General features: G+C 35.4%; 2 protein-coding genes, 1 long non-coding RNA gene and 2 other non-coding genes across 5 annotated transcripts; 3 read left to right on the top strand and 2 right to left on the bottom strand.

The window, feature by feature from the left end:
* Positions 1–497: 497 nt before the first annotated feature.
* On the top strand, positions 498–2,561 carry LOC130749472 (scarecrow-like protein 32). Its single transcript, XM_057602840.1, has one exon. The coding sequence runs from the start codon at positions 592–594 to the stop codon at positions 1,978–1,980; it is 1,389 nt and encodes a 462-aa protein (XP_057458823.1). The 5' UTR covers positions 498–591; the 3' UTR covers positions 1,981–2,561.
* Positions 2,562–2,992: 431 nt separating this feature from the next.
* TRNAY-GUA (transfer RNA tyrosine (anticodon GUA)) lies at positions 2,993–3,079 on the bottom strand. Its single transcript is given in 2 exon segments — positions 2,993–3,028; positions 3,043–3,079. It is a non-coding gene; the product is annotated as a tRNA-Tyr (tRNA).
* Positions 3,080–5,230: 2,151 nt separating this feature from the next.
* TRNAS-CGA (transfer RNA serine (anticodon CGA)) lies at positions 5,231–5,312 on the bottom strand. Its single transcript has one exon. It is a non-coding gene; the product is annotated as a tRNA-Ser (tRNA).
* A 941-nt stretch (positions 5,313–6,253) lies between these two features.
* Positions 6,254–20,408, top strand: LOC130748801 (uncharacterized). The gene is made up of 4 exons (XM_057602046.1): positions 6,254–6,403; positions 6,486–6,753; positions 6,844–6,940; positions 19,298–20,408. Exons 1-4 carry the CDS (start codon positions 6,254–6,256, stop codon positions 20,406–20,408), a joined length of 1,626 nt encoding a protein of 541 aa, XP_057458029.1.
* On the top strand, positions 7,328–7,874 carry LOC130748802 (uncharacterized). The gene is made up of 3 exons (XR_009022776.1): positions 7,328–7,444; positions 7,530–7,684; positions 7,792–7,874. It is a non-coding gene; the product is annotated as an uncharacterized LOC130748802 (long non-coding RNA).
* Positions 20,409–20,439: the final 31 nt, after the last annotated feature.

The following is a 20,439-nucleotide window of genomic DNA, read 5'->3' as shown; positions in this document are numbered from 1 at the left end:
CTAATAAAGATGAAAAACCGATAAAAAAGTCTAAAATCTAATCAAATTGGTAACAAAATAGACCAAAATCAAAAGATTTTGGTACTTTACTTGAGGCACATGAAAATATACCGTGTATAACACTATCATGCATAGTCTTCACTTCTCATGTTTAAATACTAGCGTTTGTGTTTATTTCAATCACTTTAGACATTACTAATTGACATAAGGTTGACATAGAATTATGTGTTAATTGTCTTTGGTAAACAGAAATCTAATTAAATCCAAACTAATAAACTTAAGTTTTTGAGTGTCACATAAATAATTTTATATCATTATTGTCACATTTTCTATCCCACTAATAAAGAGTGATTGACTCAGGTAATTTTTAATTGATATGTCAAAATTTTATTGATGAAAAGTAAGACCATATTTAGGTAAAAAAATTCACTAGTGCAATCTGGATGAAGCCTTAAGAGCAAGCTATGCCCTCCCTCTTCTATAAATATGGCTTCATGATTCACATAGTTATCACCTCCCCTCCACTCTGCCTCTCTACCTTAAACAGCTACATAACCAACCCTTTTTCCACCTTTCTTCTTCAAAATATCCATGCAAGCCACGTCCTCACACAGCCCCATGAAAGCAGAGCTAAAGCCACCAACCTCCATCTCCTTCCAAAACCCCACCACCACCCCTCTCTTCAACACACCCCACACTAGTACTCCCCTCTCAGGAGCACTCAAAGGTTGTCTTGGAAGCCTTGATGGCGCATGCATCGAGAAGCTCCTCCTCCACTGTGCCAGCGCCTTAGAGAGCAACAACATCACCTTAGCTCAACAAGTCATGTGGGTCCTCAACAACGTCGCTTCTCCCCAAGGCGACACCAACCAGCGCCTCACCGCGTGGTTTCTCAGAGCACTAATCTCCAGAGCTTCAAGAATTTGCCCCTCCGTGATGAGTTTCAAGGGAAGCAATAACATTCCTAGGAGGTCAATGACCGTGACCGAGCTAACAGGGTATGTGGATCTCATTCCATGGCACAGGTTCGGGTTTTGTGCATCAAACAATGAAATTCTCAAAGCTGTTACAGGGTTTCAAAGGGTACATGTTCTTGATTTCAGCATAACCCCTTGTATGCAATGGCCTACTTTTATAGATGCATTAGCTAAAAGACCAGAAGGTCCTCCTTCACTTAGAATCACAGTTCCATCTTTTAGGCCACAGGTTCCTCCATTAGTCAACATTTCAATACATGAAGTTGGGTTACGCTTAGGTAATTTCGCCAAATTCAGAGATGTCCCTTTTGAATTTCATGTCATAGGAGATGAAAATTTACTACCATCAGAACAATTGAGCAATGAATCAACCAGATTTCAATTTGAGTCCTTGTTGAGTCTATTGAATCCTAGTGTGTTAAACATTAGGGAAGATGAAGCATTGGTGATCAATTGCCAAAATTGGCTACGTTACTTGTCTGATGATAATAGAAATTCAAATTCCCTTAGGGATGCTTTTCTGAGTTTAATTAAAGGTCTTAGCCCTCAAATTGTGCTCTTGGTTGATGAGGATTGTGATCTCAGTGCGTCGAGCCTCGTGTCGAGAATCACCGCTTGTTTCAACCATCTGTGGATACCCTTTGATGCACTGGACACTTTTTTGCCTAAGGATAGTTCTCAGAGGACAGAGTTTGAGTCTGACATAGGACAGAAAATTGAGAACATCATAGGGTTTGAAGGTTATCAGAGAATAGAGAGATTGGAGTCTGGGGTGAAGATGTCACAAAGAATGAAGAATTCAGGGTACTTCAGTGTTCCATTTTGTGACGGAACTGTTAAGGAAGTTAAGGGTTTGCTTGATGAACATGCCGGTGGATGGGGGATGAAGAGGGATGAAGGTATGTTGGTTCTCACGTGGAAGGGAAACAGCTGTGTATTTGCGACAGCTTGGGTCCCTAGTGAAATGAGGGATCATGTTGGTATGGATGCAACTCTATCTTAAGCGGATGCAGTTCTTCTCTGATCCCATTTGGTGTCTCTTCTCTATCTCAGTTCGGCAATCAAATTATGTCACCTAGATGTTAGTATGACAATTATAAGTTATAACCTTAGGTAGGTGATTTTTAAATGACCCGACACAATTGATCGGTGAGACGGATATTGAGACACCAGATGAGGACAGAGGAGGCAAGTTGGGACCCACCATGGAAGGGGGGCTGCACTTACCTATTGCTTCAATGGTCCAGGGAGAGACAGGGGATATTTCATCACTTTGTGGAATAGGGCAGTAATTTTTTTATCTGCAAAAGACAAGAAGAAAAAAACGGCTGCATTTGGAGAATTATTTTCATTGCACTACAAATTTGTAATGATGTAGCTCTATACATTGGATCACATGAAAGGCATAAAGGAAACAATCATGTGTACATTGTCCTTGTATGAGAGACAAAGTTATTGTCTCTTAGCAATGTTTTTCCCTTTCTTTGCAGCTTTAATTTGTATCTGCCCAGACCCTGAGCTTTGGGTACAAAAAATATCTCTCTTACAATTACCCAGTTCATACAATAAAACTTTGTTTAGCAACTTTGATGTCAACTCAAAACATATGCACCAGCATATATAAGGTAAGACCTATGTTAATTAGCACTTAGCAGTGTTTCCACAATGGCAAGTTTTTCATGTACTGCTGAGGTCTAAACACATGTTTATATTTTACTATAGTTCTAATATTTCTCGTTGGTAGAGTAGATAAATATAAGGACCACTAAAAACTTCAATTCTATGAGTAGTCATGTTCAGAATCAAGATGTAGATGCTGGGGCCAAACATTATATCTATTCGAGTAGAAGGTGAAAGCGATAACTCATAAATTATAGCATATATATGTAATGTTAATGTACCACAAATTTGATTGAACCATTTCAATATGGTGTTACAGTGAATTTTGTTTTGTTGGAAAGGAAAAAGGACAATAACATGGTCCATGTGAAAAAACATAAAAAAAGGAAAAAAAATCCGACCTGCCGGATTCGAACCAGCGACCTAAGGATTACTGGCTTTCCAACTACAGTCCTCCGCTCTACCAACTGAGCTAAGGTCGGTATGATGTCACATCTTTATCATCTAATTATATATCAATATTCAAAATAGCAACAGATCACATTTTTTTCATACGGTTGTATATGTTGTTCAGTTATAAGAATTTGGATTTTTTTTTGTTCGGTATTAGTTATCAAGATATTCCAGATACGACCAACAATTAAATTAATTCTCTTGAGATTTGGAGGTCACATTAAGTGTATACTATAAGTCTCTTTCAACAAATTCTTTCTCCATGCATAATTACACACTACCCATAGATCAATTATTCGACTAAGTGTTTAAAGAATTTAACTATTTACCAACTATGTTGAGACTTGTTGATATTTGATTATCTTTTGTGTTGTGTTGCTTTATACCATGTTTGGAAATGATTGATGTTATGGTAAAATATAATTATATGAAAAATTGTTATAAGTAACTTGTGAGTGTAATAATTGAATACGAGAAAGTTAAGGTGATCCTATGCTATTAGATTACGACCAGTGAATATTTCATTGAAATCCAATTTTATCCAATTTTTTAATTAATTTAATTTGATACAATACAAGAATAAATAGACTCACATGTTGTGGAAGCACACTTCAAACTTAATGAGAGTTGGCTGCAATAAACTCCTGAGATTGAAAGTTAATCTTTACTAAACACACTTTTAAAAGAACTTTGATCATTAATTCTTTATCATACCCATATCGAATAAATTTTTCGATATAGGGAATAATTATGCTTAAAAAAAGTACACATTCAAATTTCAATTGCAAATGGGCAGTAAAATAATACATTAAAAATATAGTGAGAAAAAACTTAAATTATAATACTCTCTACCTTAGGCATTTTTTTTTCATGAGTATGTATTTTTGGTAATGTAATCTTTCTTTTTAAAGACATTTGAGTATGTAATCACACTATATATGTTTGTAAATAAATATGGAAGTGACAAGAGATCATGAAGTTTACGAAAGATTAGGCTTAATATAATTTCTAGTTATTTGGACTTTCATCAATCACTTTACATGTTTTCTGCCCAATCATGACTTGATTGATTGGAGTGAGAAATGCTATGTCGTCTGAAGGCCTTTAAGTTTATGGTGAAAATTGTAGACGACATAGCATTGCTCACGATAAAATTGCAAAATTAGTAGCGTTTTTGGGTACAGATATGACAAATAACAACTTTTTTATTAACACCATAGATAAAAATGCATAGATATTTGTTGGAGAACTTTAATATTATCACACTCTGGTTTTTCTTATATATCATTTTCACTTATTTTTCTTTTTATCTCTCTCATATATTTTATTACATCATTTATCATATCACTTATTTCTCTATTCTTTATTTTTATATCTCTCTAGAGGTGGAGATGTGTGTAAGCATTATTTTACCTCTAATTCTTGAGTGTACACTCCTCAAATAAAGTAAGAGAGATAATCATCGGAAAAAAAAATAACGTAAGAGAGATAGAATTTGAAAAGGGGAAAAAAAATGAGAGATTCATGGTGATAAGAATAGGAAATAGAGAGAGAGAAAAAAATGAAATAAATAAGAAGTAAAGATAATGCGATGCTTGAGAATTAGGATTACAAGACTAATAATAGCTTGAATATAATGATATGGTCTATGGATGCTTATCATATATCGGCATGTTAAAAACATAGTTCATTCTTCTTCTTCTTTTTTGACATAAACCCAATTCATTTTCTAAATTAATTTTTATTCTTATTTTTCTATAAGGTTGGCCAAAATGTCAAGAAAAAAATGGACTGTGTCCGTTGGATCAGCTAATTTAGCCCATTATTTTCTGTGGGTTGTATTGAGGGTAATGAGCCCACAAGTTCATTTTGATTAATCTGCTTTAGCCCGTCAAACACATGTTAACTGTTAAGAGTTTAAATGTCAAAAATATAGAAATCTAAATATTTTTTTGGTTACATAGAAATCTAAATATAACAAATTACTTTTTCTTTTTAATCATTTTAAATTAAACAGATATATTTTTATTTATTATTTAAATATGATGTAGTAGATGAAGAATCCTAATTAAACCAAAAAAAATTGTGTGCAGTTAGTACAAATCTGATCAATATTTATAATGAAATTATGCGTTACTACAATTTAGAAAATTAGAAAAAAATACAATTTGTGAAAAAGTCGTCGACAGCAGGATTCGAACCTGCGCAGGCAATGCCCAACAGATTTCGAGTCTGTCTCCTTAACCACTCGGACATATCGACTTTGCATGTTAGGATGCTTGAGATATTATCATTTAAAATATACAAAATGGAGATTGATAATCTGGAAATTGATGGCATTACCGAGCCGAGAGAAAAAGGAAAGGGCTTCAAATACATCTAATTTAGTTTTTTCAACAGAAAAAAAAATGTCAATTAAATATTCCATTAAATAATGTATTTTTTTTTACATCGAAAAGATATTAAATAATGTATATGACATTTTGACTCATCTTCTTTGTCAATAAGCAAGTGAGTTGATATAGTAATCAACACTTCATTCTTTAAGTAAGTGGTTGGTGGTCTGAATCTTAACTTTTGTGAATGAATAAAAAAAAGAAAAAATTATTTGGTAGCCTCTACACTGGGTGCACTATTCGTTAAATGAGATATTAGTTTCATAGTTACTAATTGTGAGGATAATTTTTTAAGAAAAGATAGATTCCATTCATAAACTTAAAACTTTGAAGATATGGGTGAAGAAGAAAAAAAACTTATTTATCACAAAGTTCTAGAGTTCAAACCCTATCTATACTAGATACAAAACACAAGCCCTTTAGAACGACAAAAAACCAACGTGGCATTCTCACAACCGTTTGCCACGCGTCTGTTTATTAGCCTACTCTTGATTACTGAAGGACCATATGTGTTTCGAATTTCATTTGTTTCCTAGCTTGGATGTAGTTATATGTTTTGTCCCACTTTTAATATACAAAGAGTAAGACACTGTAGCTCCATATGTATTTCGTTGACCTTCTGTTTGCAGGCTGGAATGGATTTATATGTTTTGTCCCACTTTTGAATATCATTTTTCATAATGAATATTATTCTTGGTACTATAAATAACAATGCCAATCTCATCAAAAATGCACACCCTTCCTAAGTCCTAACTGATCCAGTTGTGTTCCATATCTTTAGTTATCATTTTCCTGTCTTGATCCGCTATGGAGTTTGTTTACCACAATGTTGATGAGCTTCGTTCTGGGAAGCAACATTGGAGGATATTGGTGAAGGTGGTTCGAATTTGGTACAGCCAAGGATTTGCCTCATCGAAGCTTCCTCTTTCTCTTGAGTTGGTGCTGATGGATGACAAGGTATGATAGTGTTATATCACCTGTTTATATTTTCTTTTTTATTTAAATCAAGGTAATTGTAGGATGTTGGTATACATGACAGGGTTCGAAGATCCATGCGATTATTAAGAAGACTTTGATGTACAAGTTTGAGAAGTTACTGGTTGAGGGCAATGTCTACAGTTTGTCTTCCTTCGTTTTAGTGGATAGCAGTGGGGATTACAAACCTACGAGACACAATTACAAGATTTGTTTCATGTATAACACTGAAGTGCGCCACATGCCCCATATTACTATTGATGAGTTTCCCTATAGCTTTGTATCTCTTGCTGACATTTTAGCCCCTAGCTATGATTCTGGTTATCTTATTGGTAAGAATTGGTACATGTTTTATCTAAGTTTTGTATCTCTTACTCTGAAGAGTTTTTGCCCATCTAACATGTTTTGAACTATGATTGCAGATGTAATTGGCATTTTGACTGGTGTTGGAGTTGAGAGGGAGATTGTTACAAATGGAAAGAAGTCAAAGATGAATGTGATTGAGATTGAGTCTGCCGGGTAATTTAATCAAAGGATTTTTATCTTTTTAATAAAAAAATGTAGACCAATTTTTTGTCTTAATGAATTTTTTCTTTTAACAGCCTCAGGGTTGAGTGTGCCCTCTTTGGCGCCTATGTTGATGAGTTAGCTAATTTTCTAGGAGGGGGTGAACTCAACAACCCTGTTGTCATTATTCAGTTTGCCAAAGTGAAATCATTCCAGGGGAACAACAGTCTTCAGAATGTGCATGGTGCTACCAAAATCCTGTTTGACCCTGATCTTCCTATGGCATCTGTTTTGAAATCAAAGTATGGAATTAATATATTTAGAAAGCTTATTTGTTAAATTTCAATGAATGCGATGATGACAATTCAGTTTATCATTTCCAGTTATTTAGATGCTAATGCGAGTGCATCCCATACACTAAGTCAACTGTCAGATTCCAAATCCGTATCTGGTGAAGAGGATTTTTTGGTCTTAACTAGCAGCAAGTCCATTGCTGAACTTAGTGATATTAAGAAGGTAACAATGTGTTTGCAGTATTTAGTTTGTTGATGGTATTTACGGATATTGCGACAATGTACTCATTATGATCTGTTTGGTCTAGGACTGTGTGTGTGTCGTGTATGGAACCATACTCCCTATGGAAGAAGGTGTGGACTGGTGGTATACTGCCTGTAGATGCAGTCGTAAGGTGTATGCTGATGAAAGGATGTTTTTCTGCGAGGGATGTAATCGCCATGTTATTGCAGTTTACCCAAGGTTGGTTGATTTCAGTTGTAATCATATACAAAGTTGGAATGGGGTAAACCTTATGTTAGCAGAAGAAAATAAATCAAAGTGTGACACTGTCTAAATTGTGTACATAGGTTCCGTCTTCAATTGAGGGTGGAAGATAACTCTGGCAGTGCTAATTTCATCCTCTTTGACAAGGAAGCCACAGCACTGCTTGGAAAAACATGCACTGAGATGGTTGATTCATGTGACAGGGTACATTAATGATATATTGATTTCATCCCGGATAACTTTTATATATTCATGTAATTCATTCACGCCTTGCATTTTATTTTGTTGCTATTATAGAATGAAGGTGGTACTGGGTTACCTGTTGAATTGACCAGTGTGTTTGGGAGATCTGCTCTTTTCAAAATAGAGGTGAAGAATTTCCAGGGTCAGAGGTTTGATAGGTCCAGATTTGAGACTTCGTATCGTGTTAAGCGTGTTTGCACTGATGAATTGATTATCGAGCAGTTCAAACATTTGCAGCTAGATCTGAGTGTACGTGTTTATCTCCCTTATTTTTGTTATGCTTATTTACCTAATGCTGGGGCTGATCTTAATGAATACGGGATAAAGGTGGGTGCATCTTCTAGCCGTGGCATGCTGACCCCTCAGTCCACACTCAACAAAGAAGTCCTCCGGAATGAAGACATCGGGAAGGTATTCATTGAAATTGGTTTTTCTTTTTTATCCATATTTGTGAAAGGGGCATACAACACGCTTGAGAAATAATTGTTTTACTTCATTTTGTTAGGATTTGCTGGATGAGTTTGTCGTCGTCTCCAGTGAGAAGGTTTCAGAGCCTGATTTGTCATCTGAACTTCCAACCACTGATCTGAATGCAAATACTCAGGAGACCATAAGTCCAAAGAGGAGTCCCTCCCTTGACAACGAGGGTGTTCAGGTTCTGTCCAACAGGAAGAAGAAGGTGATTCCAAAGGCAAAGAAGGATAAGATTTGAAACCTATCATATTGACGATGCAGCTGTTTGAAGTCAGAGTATTAAGTCCATGATTATGTTCCTAAAATGCAGAGTTTGCTTGCAGTTTGTTGTTTAGCCCTATTATCTACGTTTGTTTTTCAGTATCATGTGTTGTTTGTGTTGTTATGATGTGAGTTTCCAAAAATACCAGTTTCTTTGAACATGGTAATGAGTATGAATAACACTAATGTTGTTTGCATCGTCAACTTTGTGTTAGATTATGATCATTGAGAAGATTTGGAGTGCATAAAATAAAAAGGGGTCATATAATTAAAAGGAACAAAGTTTAGCTGTCATTTTCTTTTGAAGGGCTGGCTGGATTAGTGTCACAAGTCTGTCTTATAACTGGTTTCTTAAGTATGTCACAAGCTTACTGATTAAAGTTGAAGCATATTTTTAGACGAGAAGATATTGAAGAGTAGTTCAGTCCAAAATTGTGATTATAACACTCTAATTACCTTGTCTTAAATACATAGAATGACTATTTGGTCAATGAAATATCTATTTATCTTAGGTAATAATCATCATTATCCGAACACCTGTTTCCTCAGCATAAAGATGGTTTGATGGATGAAAAAATTGACGAGAAAATATTGTTGAAAAATGCTTATTGTTACAGCTTCACGGTAGTCCAAGTCTTACTGAAATACTATTGGATCTCACATTTTCCATCCAAAATGGGTGTGTTAATGCAATGAAAACTTTGTCTTATCTGCGTTATAGGTAATGAAAATAAATTCTGGAGTGTGGCAAAGAAGTGAATGTTGCATTCAAATTGCCAACTTATGTATGGCACTGTCACATTTATCCCGTGAGAGCTATGTCCAATATAGTCTTTCATTGATTCCAAATACAGTTACACAGCTATCAAAAGACTCATGGTTTAAAGAGAGTATTCCTTCTCATGACGAAATGATTTGTTTGAAGTTAAGCACAAATAAGGAGATTGAGATTCAGAGAGAACAACCAAAAGACAAGTGTGTGAGTTCATTGTGAGACAGAAAGTGTACCCAGTAAATTGTATTTAGTGCAACCGAGTGAGATGGCTTGGGTATCTTACTTATGATATTACGAAATCATAAGTAATCTTATGTTAAAACAATTTATGAGTAATATCTCAACAATCACTTTGGTAATTGAATTTGCAAAAAGATACAAAATGTGTGCGTTAAGTTAGTTATACAGGTGCAGTAGGAGCTCTCAAGTTTTCCATATTTAAGTTCAAAGTCAGGTAATATTTAGATGAGATATTAAAAATTGCACATCTATTTAGGTCCCTCAAATTTTTTGGTCATTAATATTTAGTCCTTCTCCTCACATTATTAAAGTTACTGGAACTAACAAGTCACCATGAAATCATTGTCCAGCCTATGCAACCAGTGGGGATGTCAAAAAACGCAGCCATGTATATTTTTTAGTACCATTTTATATTTATGTATATAAATCAGGGACCTTAATCAGATTTTACCCTAGAAAAATTAATAAATAAAATATAAAAAATCAACTAATTTATCTTAAATGATTTTGGTCCACCTAGATCATGGGTTTTTGTAACCCAAATTTTAGAACGAGTAATTTAGACAACCACATTCCACAACGGATTATGGGAAATTAATATATATCAATTTGGAATTATACGTGTATAGATTTGGAAACTCTATAGGAATTCATATAATTTGGAATATATAAGAACTTCAGTTAAAAGTTGTTGCAGATTGACCTAACATTATTGTACAAGAAAATACTCCAAGAAAATGGCTTATCTTATACTCCTTCCGGTCCTTTTTATAAGAAAATTTTGACAAAATCATACTAACATGTGAAACTAACATTTTTTATCAATTAAATTATTATGCTTAATTTCAATGATGTATTTTCCTTTTCCCAAAAAAAAAACATGCTAATTATCATAAATGTTGACAAAACTTATTGGGTGCTTGCAATTTCCCTCCAATTTCTTGCATGGGGAATTTGTTTCTTTGCATTCGAATGAATTATTTGACTTAATTTTTTAAGATTGTTTTTTAAAAGAAGGACAAAAAAATATTCTCAAACGTGTTTCTTATAAAAAGGGTCGGACGGATTACTAAATTACACCTATTGTTACGATTATGATGCTCACTAACATAATGTCATTCAAGTGCGTGTAATATTTTTGAACTTAAACTAATACGTTGATTGTGAAACTCAATCCTTCTTAACATAAAATCATAATGAATTGCACCATTTATGGGAATACCTGTGGTTACAACCATTGCAAGTGCAAGATATGGTTATGCATCATATCATATAATTCATGAAGGAAAAGATATGTCCAAAGAAATCCACCTACAACTACAAAGGGTAGTTGATGTGAGAGGAATTCATTTAATGTTTTCTTTTCCATTCCCCTATCCTACGCACAAATCTAAGGCAAGTATACACACCTCATTTTTAAAACACTTCATTTCCACATCTTTTTGTTTCTATCTCATTCCTCTTACCATCTATCACATCTCATACTTTCTCTCTCTTACTTTTCCTTTTCTTCCTATCTCTCTCTTCATTCCACCTCTTCCACCTCAAAGAGAGGTGTAAGTAACATTACTCAGTATTAAGGGACCGGAGCGCCACAAATGTCCTTCGTAGGTGCACGTTTCATGGGTAGTTTATATGCAGTTTATATGCACTTTGTATGTATAGATACTGGATGGGAAGCTTCGAATATCAACTGATTATATGAGTGTATATTACCCCTAATAAATAACTCTAACTTCAGCAATTATTCTTCTGACAATTCAGAGTAGTGGGCGGCTGATGAGACTACCCTGGCATCCGCATCATGGCATGCAAAGAAGATTTTCTTGCATAAGTCTCTGTTTGTCTAGATTTAGTATATGCTATAACATGTCCGTAATAAATTATATGAGTTGAGGTCTGATTTAACACATTTATTAGTTTAGCAAGGTCCGTAAGGTGATATAGATGGGGGTTTTATCATGATCATGAAACTTGCAGTTTTTTTCCATCTTATTAAAACATTAGTGTTATGAGGTAGAGAGAGGTGGAGGTAGAGAGAGATGATAAGTAAAGAAAAATTAAGACATAGAAAATTTATATCGGGTGGGATGATAAGATAATAGAGATAGAAAAAAAATTAGTTTATTAGTGTTTAAAACATGAAATGTGTAAATATCATTGAGAAAATTTACTTTCACTACATTTTGCACATAGTTATACGTGCAACATGCAAAAGAAGAAGTAAAATACAATTAATGCTTGAACTTTGTACAGGTTAGCCAATTAAATCTATGTCTCACATAATATGTAAAAATTTCATTTTTACTGGAGTAGTGCCTTTATGACTGGTGTTGTGAACAACCAGTTTTTTGCAATGTAGATACAAATCATTTACTTCTCTTTGGTATGTGCCAAACTCGGTGTAAAAATTTTGCACCCACACTTTGCTATAAATAGACACCTTTGTTAAGATGCATTTCATCCATGTGGTCTGATACACTTCTTCTTTCAAAGAAAGCTCTACACTGCTATCCACTTCCACAATGGTTCATTTGGTGCCATGGGGCGGGTACATGGATATGATAGGCATCTTGCCGCGCCAAAATGATGTATGACACTTACACTACCTTCAACTAGAGCATTTTTGGTCTTGAATTCTTACAAACTGGAGTAAATATCACATTGTCATATCTTTGGCAAGACCATACAGCATGCATGTTTCACTCTTTTATTTCAAAAGTTTGATTATCATAACAACTATATAACTTTTTAAAAAATTTCATTGCAAAAAACTGGTATAATGGATTGTAATCAGCCAGGATTTTTAAACATGCTGGAGTCATAAAAATCTATTTCAAGCCTTTGAGTATAGTATATGTAGGATAAAATGAAAACTTAATTTTGTTACTCACGCAACAGACTTGTGATATCATTCCCTTTTCTTTAGTCATTGTTTGGAAAACACTTTATCCAACTAAAAATATGATATACTGTAAGTTTTCACTAATTATATGATTCTTGGTGTAGGATTACGTTGTCATTGAACAACCATTTGCATATCCAAGTCTGATTGGACAAAAGTGGTTACTTGAGGACCCTTTCCAGAGGTTCTACGTGGTCGACTTTAACATGGATTTTGCTAAGCCTGTCCTGGGCCTAGGATGGAGGTCTATAGTTGACGCATATGGGTTGGATCAGACTCATGTGTGTATACTTAACATGGTAGCACCCTCTCATTTTCATTTGAGAATATTCGATTTGTACCAACAAGAGATAAGCTATCTACCATTGCCAGCTGTTAGGGAAGGCTCAGGATCTGTAAACGTGGAGCACAATCTACGTGAGAGCGTATCTATAGACAAAACAGATGAAGAAGACTTTACACAAGCAATGGCCTTGGTTCTTTACGACGGTCAGCCGTTCATGGAGGAGCCACGCGTTGAGCCTCATCATGAAAATGGCTCTGCCACCGGATCAGCTGGATCAATGGTGGAATTTGTTGAAGCCAAACCTAAGTATGTCTTGAATCTCACAACAGAACTCACTCATCACCGTGCTTATACATGTCAGTTTGTAAGTGAAACTAATTAACTTTATCGACGTCGTTTATATTTTCTCTGATTAGCAATTAGCTTTCATAAGTATTAACTCCTTCCCTTGATTATACCCGTGTTTGTTAAGAAAAGGTTAATGAGAATATTTGCTTGCTATGTAGAACTTGTCCGGGAAGGCTGCTAAATTTGTGCGCGAGAATGGGTTGGAGCCATGGTATATAAGAGGCCCAGACGGTGTCAAACGTAAAATCAACGTCCTATTCAAACATAACCAACCTTACACAAAGCTGGGAAAGGGATGGAGAAAGTTCTGCAAGAGCCAAGGCGTCCAACATGGTCAAAAAGTGTCTATGAACTTCACAGATGGGCTCACCAGGTTGATTGATGTTGAGTTTCTAAAGTAGTTATTTGGTTTGGCCAAATGGAATGGGATTAATGTACTCGCTGGTGCATCTTTTTGGAAAGCTTTTGGGAAGAAACAAAAAGTAATCCAACCACTATTAGTGTGTCTTTAGTGAAGTTCTCATTGTCAAGTGTAGCTCGTGTTTAATGTCTCTGTTTGTTCTATTAGTTCTTTTCCTCAAAGGTTGCGCGCTCAAGGTTGTTTGTAACTAAATTATCAAAATTTAACTGTTTTCTCATATCTAATATGTGTTTCCATCTATGGTTAATATTCCAGACTTCAAACATATCTTAATTTGGGGTCATCCTGAAATACAGCATAATAAGGGGCTTATATTCACGCTAGGACAAAATCAGAAAAATCTATAAGACAATATGTAAGAAAGTTTAATATGGTTAAGAGAATTAGTCAACGAGTTAAAGAAAAATGACATAATAAAGTAACTTGTGAAACAGTACATCTTATAAATAAGCCCAAAGTGGTATATGATATATTATACCACATTCATGATACCTTAATATATTAGTATGAATCTCTAGATGGAGTGATAGTATAATTTTGGCTTTTGTCGTTCATGGTGTCATGTGTTTCTATTAGAGAGAGGGGAAAATATCTATGGACCATGATCATATATATATTAAGTGTGAAGTTGTCATAAGAAATTGGTACAGAGCTAAGGATGAACATTAGTTCCACCAAATAGGTAAGAAACACCATTTCAGGCTCGATGGAGAATCCAACTAGGCAAGTCTTCAATCCTGATAAATGTGAAAAAAAAGGTATTCTTTCGTAAGATGTATTACAGCTTGTGTTTATAATGGTGCTGAAGTTTCCATTTATTTGTGCTTCATCAATAAGGTGTTAGATTTAATAGTGTGGATTTCTATATTCTGCAGAAGCTTTGGCAAGAACATGCAGGAGTAATAGGAAGCAACTTATGCAGCGGAAAAGAAATTCCGAAGGGCTAGATCTGAACAAAGGTGGTGGAAGCAGTGGACAAGGCAAGCATTGTTATATGAACCCTACCTTAATTTGCATTGTATTGATTTTTAGTACTTTCGTATGGTAAACTTCAGCATATAATTGGTAAAAGTTGTCTAAATCTAAACACAATAGGTATATATTGTCTTACTACTTACAATAAGCATTTGTTTAATAAATTCATTCTATTTCGACAACAGTAACAAAGTCCAGGAAGATAATCCAAAGCCCCATGTTATCAGACATAACTAATATCAGTTCGGTTGAGACTGGTGGACGCTTTTGTCGCATGAGTTTGGATAGACCTATTAGAGTTCCATGTCCAACGCCTAATGTCGTTTCCACAACTAGCGCAATTTGTAAGAACCATCATTACATAATGTAGACCTCTTGAGATGATAAGATTGTAGTAGTTTACCAGGAGGACTTACGTCCTGTATTTATGCAGGTGATTTAAACTCAAGCTCTTTAACAAATAGGCTTCCATTATCTATTTTCAATGATGGACCGTTAATTCAATCCCAAATAAGCGGTATGTCCTTTTGATTTTTGTTGAACTTACATATGGGAATGGTTAGTTGAAAAGATGTCAAAATCAGGATTATGTCTCACATTGTCCAGGTACAAACATTATTAGCAAACAACAAACCGCAGCTGCAAGGTTGAATAGATTGTTATGTTTAAGAAAAAAAAAAGATCTCAATTCATATGGACAAGGAAAATTTGGCCGAAGGATATACCGACAAAGGTTTGTTCACTCGCATTCATTAATTTGGTTCTTTTAACTGGTTAATATTCAAGGGGTCACCCCTGAAACTAAATTGTGTTGTTCAGTTAAATCAAAGTACGTCAAAGGTGGTAAAACAAAACTCCTTCCGAAACAAGTTGGTGATAATAGTACCTTATGTAAAAGAAACCATTTAAGACGGAATCAAGCAAGCTCTTCTAAAGATCCCTTACCTGCAAATACGTCTGTTAGAGGGTTATCTTTGTATCGTCAATTGGTTTGTGAGTTTGATAGAGCAGCTGACCCACAACCGAATGTTTCAGACATATTTGAAGTCGCTGAGTTAATAGGTAAATAGTTAGAAATTTCAATTTTATTGTATATACATTTTTAAAATTCAAAATTAACCAGCATGATGATGTTACCTATTATCTTATGTAGAAGAGGTCTATCTCGGTGACGCTTCATATGTATGTTGCTACTGTTCTGCTTTGATGTGGTATGACGAACGGCTGGCAAAAAGTAAGCACTCATTAAATCCATAATTCACAAGGTGTTGTATGAAAGGGAAGGTAGTGCTGCCATTTCTATCAAAACCACCTCTTCTTTTATATAATCTGCTTCATGGTATAGATCCCCGATCGAAACACTTTAAGGAAAATATTAGGGCATATAATAGTATGTTTGCCTTTACTTCGATTGGTGGAAAGGTGGAAACGGCTGTCAACAATGGAGGGGGCCCACCCCAATTTGTCCTCAGCGGTCAAAATTATCACCGGATAGGTACCCTATTACCTCAACCCGGCGAAATGCCGAAATTTGCTCAACTATATATATATGACACTCAGAATGAAAATGCAAATAGAATGAAACCGTTTAAGTAAGTTTTATTATTTATGGCTTTAATATTAAATTATTTGTCGATCTTGAAGTTGGATATTTTATTTATCAAGTGTTGTGTACTATGTGCAGTTCATTAAAGGAAGCTGATAAATTGGATATATCATTAGTTGATGAATTGAAGCAAATGATTGATGAGAGTAATGTTTTGGCTAAATCATTTCGCAAAGTGAGAGATTATATCAATTATACACAAGGTTCAGCATTTGCTTTGAGACTTTTTCGCAAACGAAGTAAGGACCCTAGAACATATAACCTTCCCACATCTGATGAAATAGCTGCACTTATTGTAGGGGATTTTGACACAGTAGAAGTTGGCAGAGATATCATTGTAAAAAAAGAGGGGGTTCTAACTAGGATTCACGAAACTCACACTTCGTTTATTCCATTACAATATCCGTTGATGTTTCCTTTTGGTGAAGATGGTTGGCAAGAAGATATCCCTTTATCTGGTATTGCTGCATCAACTAGCTCTCGAGTCAAACCTCACGTCACATTGAGGGAATTCATATGCTTCAGAATACAAGAGAGGAATAATGAAAATGGGAATGTTTTATTATGTCGAAGGCTTTTTCAACAGTTTGTGGTTGATTGTTATACAATGTTAGAATCTCAAAGGCTTTCATATCTTCGCAACAACCAAAAACTTATTCGAGCTGATTTTCTAAGTGGTCTTGAAGAAGCCATGTCTAGGGGTGAAACTGACCCGAGTTCTTTAGGGACGCGTATTGTGTTACCGGCATCATTTGTTGGTGGGAAACGGTATATGTTTGATTGTTGCCAAGATGCAATGGCTATATGCAAGCGCTTTGGTTATCCCGATCTTTTCATTACTATGACCTGCAATTCTTTGTGGAAAGAAATTGACAGGTTTGTTCGAGAACGAAACCTACGAGCTGATGAAAGACCTGATGTTTGTTGTCGAGTGTTTAAAATCAAGCTAGACCACTTAATAGCAACGCTGCAAAGTGGTATTATTTTTGGTCCTCTACAAGCAGGTGCAGATTGTAGTAATTATTTATTAATGTCATTTGTAAGCATTTTTGTGTATTCACTAACGAGGATTTAAAATTTCAGGGATGTATACAATTGAATTTCAGAAAAGAGGATTACCACACGCGCATATTTTGTTATGGCTTGGCAAGGAGAACAAGTTAGTTACAACATCTGACATTGATAAATGCATAAGCGCTGAAATTCCTGACAAGAAGGTATATCCTAAATTAAACAAAGTTGTATCTACTTATATGCTGCATGGCCCGTGCGGTCCTGGTTATGGTAAATCTCCTTGCATGGCAAATGGAAAATGCAGCAAATTTTTTCCTAAGAAATTCCAAGAAACCACATTAATTGATGAAGAGGGTTATCCTATATATAAAAGGAGAGATTCAGGAAATTATGTTGAGAAGAAAGGGATTCGCATGGACAATAGTTACGTTGTCCCTTACAATCCTCAACTTCTGATGCTATACAATGGTCACATCAATGTAGAATACTGCAACAAGTCAAATGCGATCAAATACCTGTTCAAATATGTCAGCAAAGGGCCAGATAGAGTAAATGTTGAGATTTCCAATCACAAAAATGATTCCACAGATCCTGAGGTGAAAGACGAGATTAAGCAATATTATGATTGCAGATATTTGACTCCATGTGAAGCTGTTTGGCGGACCTTCGGCTATTACATTCATGTTAAGTGGCCGTCGGTTAAGAAAATGACCTTTCACCTACCAAATAAGCAAAGTGTTTGTTTTAGAGATCATGGTGATTTGAACCACATTGTTGAAAAAGCCTCTGATAAAGACACTATGTTTATAGCGTGGATGAAAGCCAATGATATCTATGAAGAGGGAAAAGCCTATACATATGCAGAGTTCGCATCATATTTTGTTTATGATGAGGACAACCAAACATGGCATCCAAGGAAAAAAGGACACTCTATTGGAAGACTCCAATATATCCCTCATGGAGTTGGAGAACTTTACTACTTGAGAGTTCTACTAACTATACAGAAAGGTTGCACAAGTTGGGAGAGCATTCGAACCATTGATGGTGTTGTATGTCCATCATTTCAAGACGCATGTTATGCATTAGGATTGTTAGCTGATGACAAAGAATTTATAGATGCAATAATTGAAGCAAATGATCTAGCATCAGGTTAGTACTACACAAATCACGTTATTTATACACTTAGACACACACAAGCTGCTTTGTGTTTGCTACAGTTTATCGCCGCATGTGTAATATTTATTGCGCTGGATTTTTATGTAGGTATTCAGCTTCGGAAGTTCTTTGTCATGTTGCTTACTACAAACACTATGAGCAAGCCTGAATTTGTGTGGGAGAAAAGTTGGAGGATTTTAGCTGACGGGATAGTTTATGAAAGGAGGAAAAAGCTACGCATTCCAGGTTCTTCTTATTAAAGAAATACATTTCAACTAATACACATATAGTAGCATGAAACACTAACTGGTTAAATTCTTATGTAGATCTACATGTAAATGATGAGGATCTGAGAAATCTTTGTTTAGCAGAACTGGAGAAGTTAGTTGCTGAATATGAATGGAAGGTCATTAAAAGATTATTCATGCCTCCCCTTTCCTGATTTATTTGATGTCAGCCAGTATGAGAACAAATTAGTAGCTGATGAGTTGAATTATGATAGAGCTGAGATGGAAGGTTTGCACGATTCATTACTCAATTCACTAACTTCAGAACAACAACAAATATACAAGTCCGTAATGGATGCTGTTAAAAGTAAGGTTGGAGGTCTGTTTTTTTTATATGGATTTGGAGGTACTGGTAAAACGTATCTGTGGAATACGTTATCTGCTGCAGTAAGGGCACAAGGGTTGATTGTATTAAATGTTGCTTCAAGTGGAATTGCATCATTACTTCTACCTGGGGGAAGAACTGCGCATTCTCGATTTTCTATTCCCATTTCTATAAAAGAGAGCTCAACTTGCAATGTGGCGCAGGGTTCTTTAAAAGCAGAGTTGTTACAAAAAACAAGTCTGATCATATGGGATGAAGCACCAATGCTTAATAGATTTTGTTTTGAAGCCCTGGATAGGACTTTAAATGACATAATGAAGTCGCACCCAAGTGGTACTAATGGCATGCCTTTTGGTGGTAAAGTTGTTGTGTTGGGGGGAGACTTCAGGCAAATATTGCCAGTTATACAGAAAGGAAGTCGCTGTGATATAGTGAATGCGACCATAAATTCGTCATATCTTTGGAAGAAGTGTTCTGTTCTTAAATTGACAAAAAACATGAGGCTGACAAGTTCTCAATCCCTTGATGAAAACATGGAGATTACAAAGTTCGCTGATTGGCTACTGGACATTGGTGATGGGAAATTGAATCCAAATGGGGATGGAGAATCTATCATTCAGATACCAGACGACCTTCTTATTCTTGACTCAGATAATCCAATTCAAAGTTTGATTGATTTTTCTTACCCTCATATGTTGGAGAACTTGAGAAAAAAGAACTACAAATTCTTTGAAGAACGTGCTATATTGGCCCCCACTTTAGAAAGTGTAGAAGCAATCAACAATGAGATGCTATCTAAAATACCAGGAGAGGTTAGAGAATATTTGAGTTGTGATTCTACTTGCAAGTCAGATGAAGATTCCGAGGTTGAAGCAGAGTGGTTCACAAGTGAGTTCTTGAATAATATTCAATGTTCCGGCATACCAAATCACAAATTGACTTTAAAGGTCGGTGTCCCTATCATGTTGTTGCGCAACATTGACCAAGCAGGTGGACTTTTTAATGGCACAAGAATGATTGTTAAGGAATTGGGCAAAAATGTCATTGTTGCATATGTTGTTTCTGGGAAGCAGTTAGGGGGGAAGGTGCTTATATCTAGAATGGATTTAGTTCCTTCCGACTCCGGTGTTCCATTTAAATTTGTCAGGCGACAATTTCCAATCTCTTTATGTTTTGCAATGACTATTAATAAAAGCCAAGGTCAGACGCTATCTCATGTCGGTTTGTATCTACCCAAACCAGTGTTTACTCATGGTCAGTTATATGTGGCACTATCAAGGGAAAAGTCAAGAAAAGGTTTGAAAATTTTGATTTTGGATGAAGATGGGTTAATCTCGACTGTGACAAAAAATGTGGTATACAAGGAGGTTTTTAATAATCTTTGATGCACATCCTATAGCTGAAATATGTAAGTTA

The sequence above is a fragment of the Lotus japonicus genome, chromosome 3 (genome assembly GCF_012489685.1).
Source record: "Lotus japonicus ecotype B-129 chromosome 3, LjGifu_v1.2".
NCBI classification, from domain to species: domain Eukaryota; kingdom Viridiplantae; phylum Streptophyta; class Magnoliopsida; order Fabales; family Fabaceae; genus Lotus; species Lotus japonicus.
Note: the sequence above shows the minus strand (reverse complement) of the source record. Positions and strands in the feature narration are given on the sequence as shown.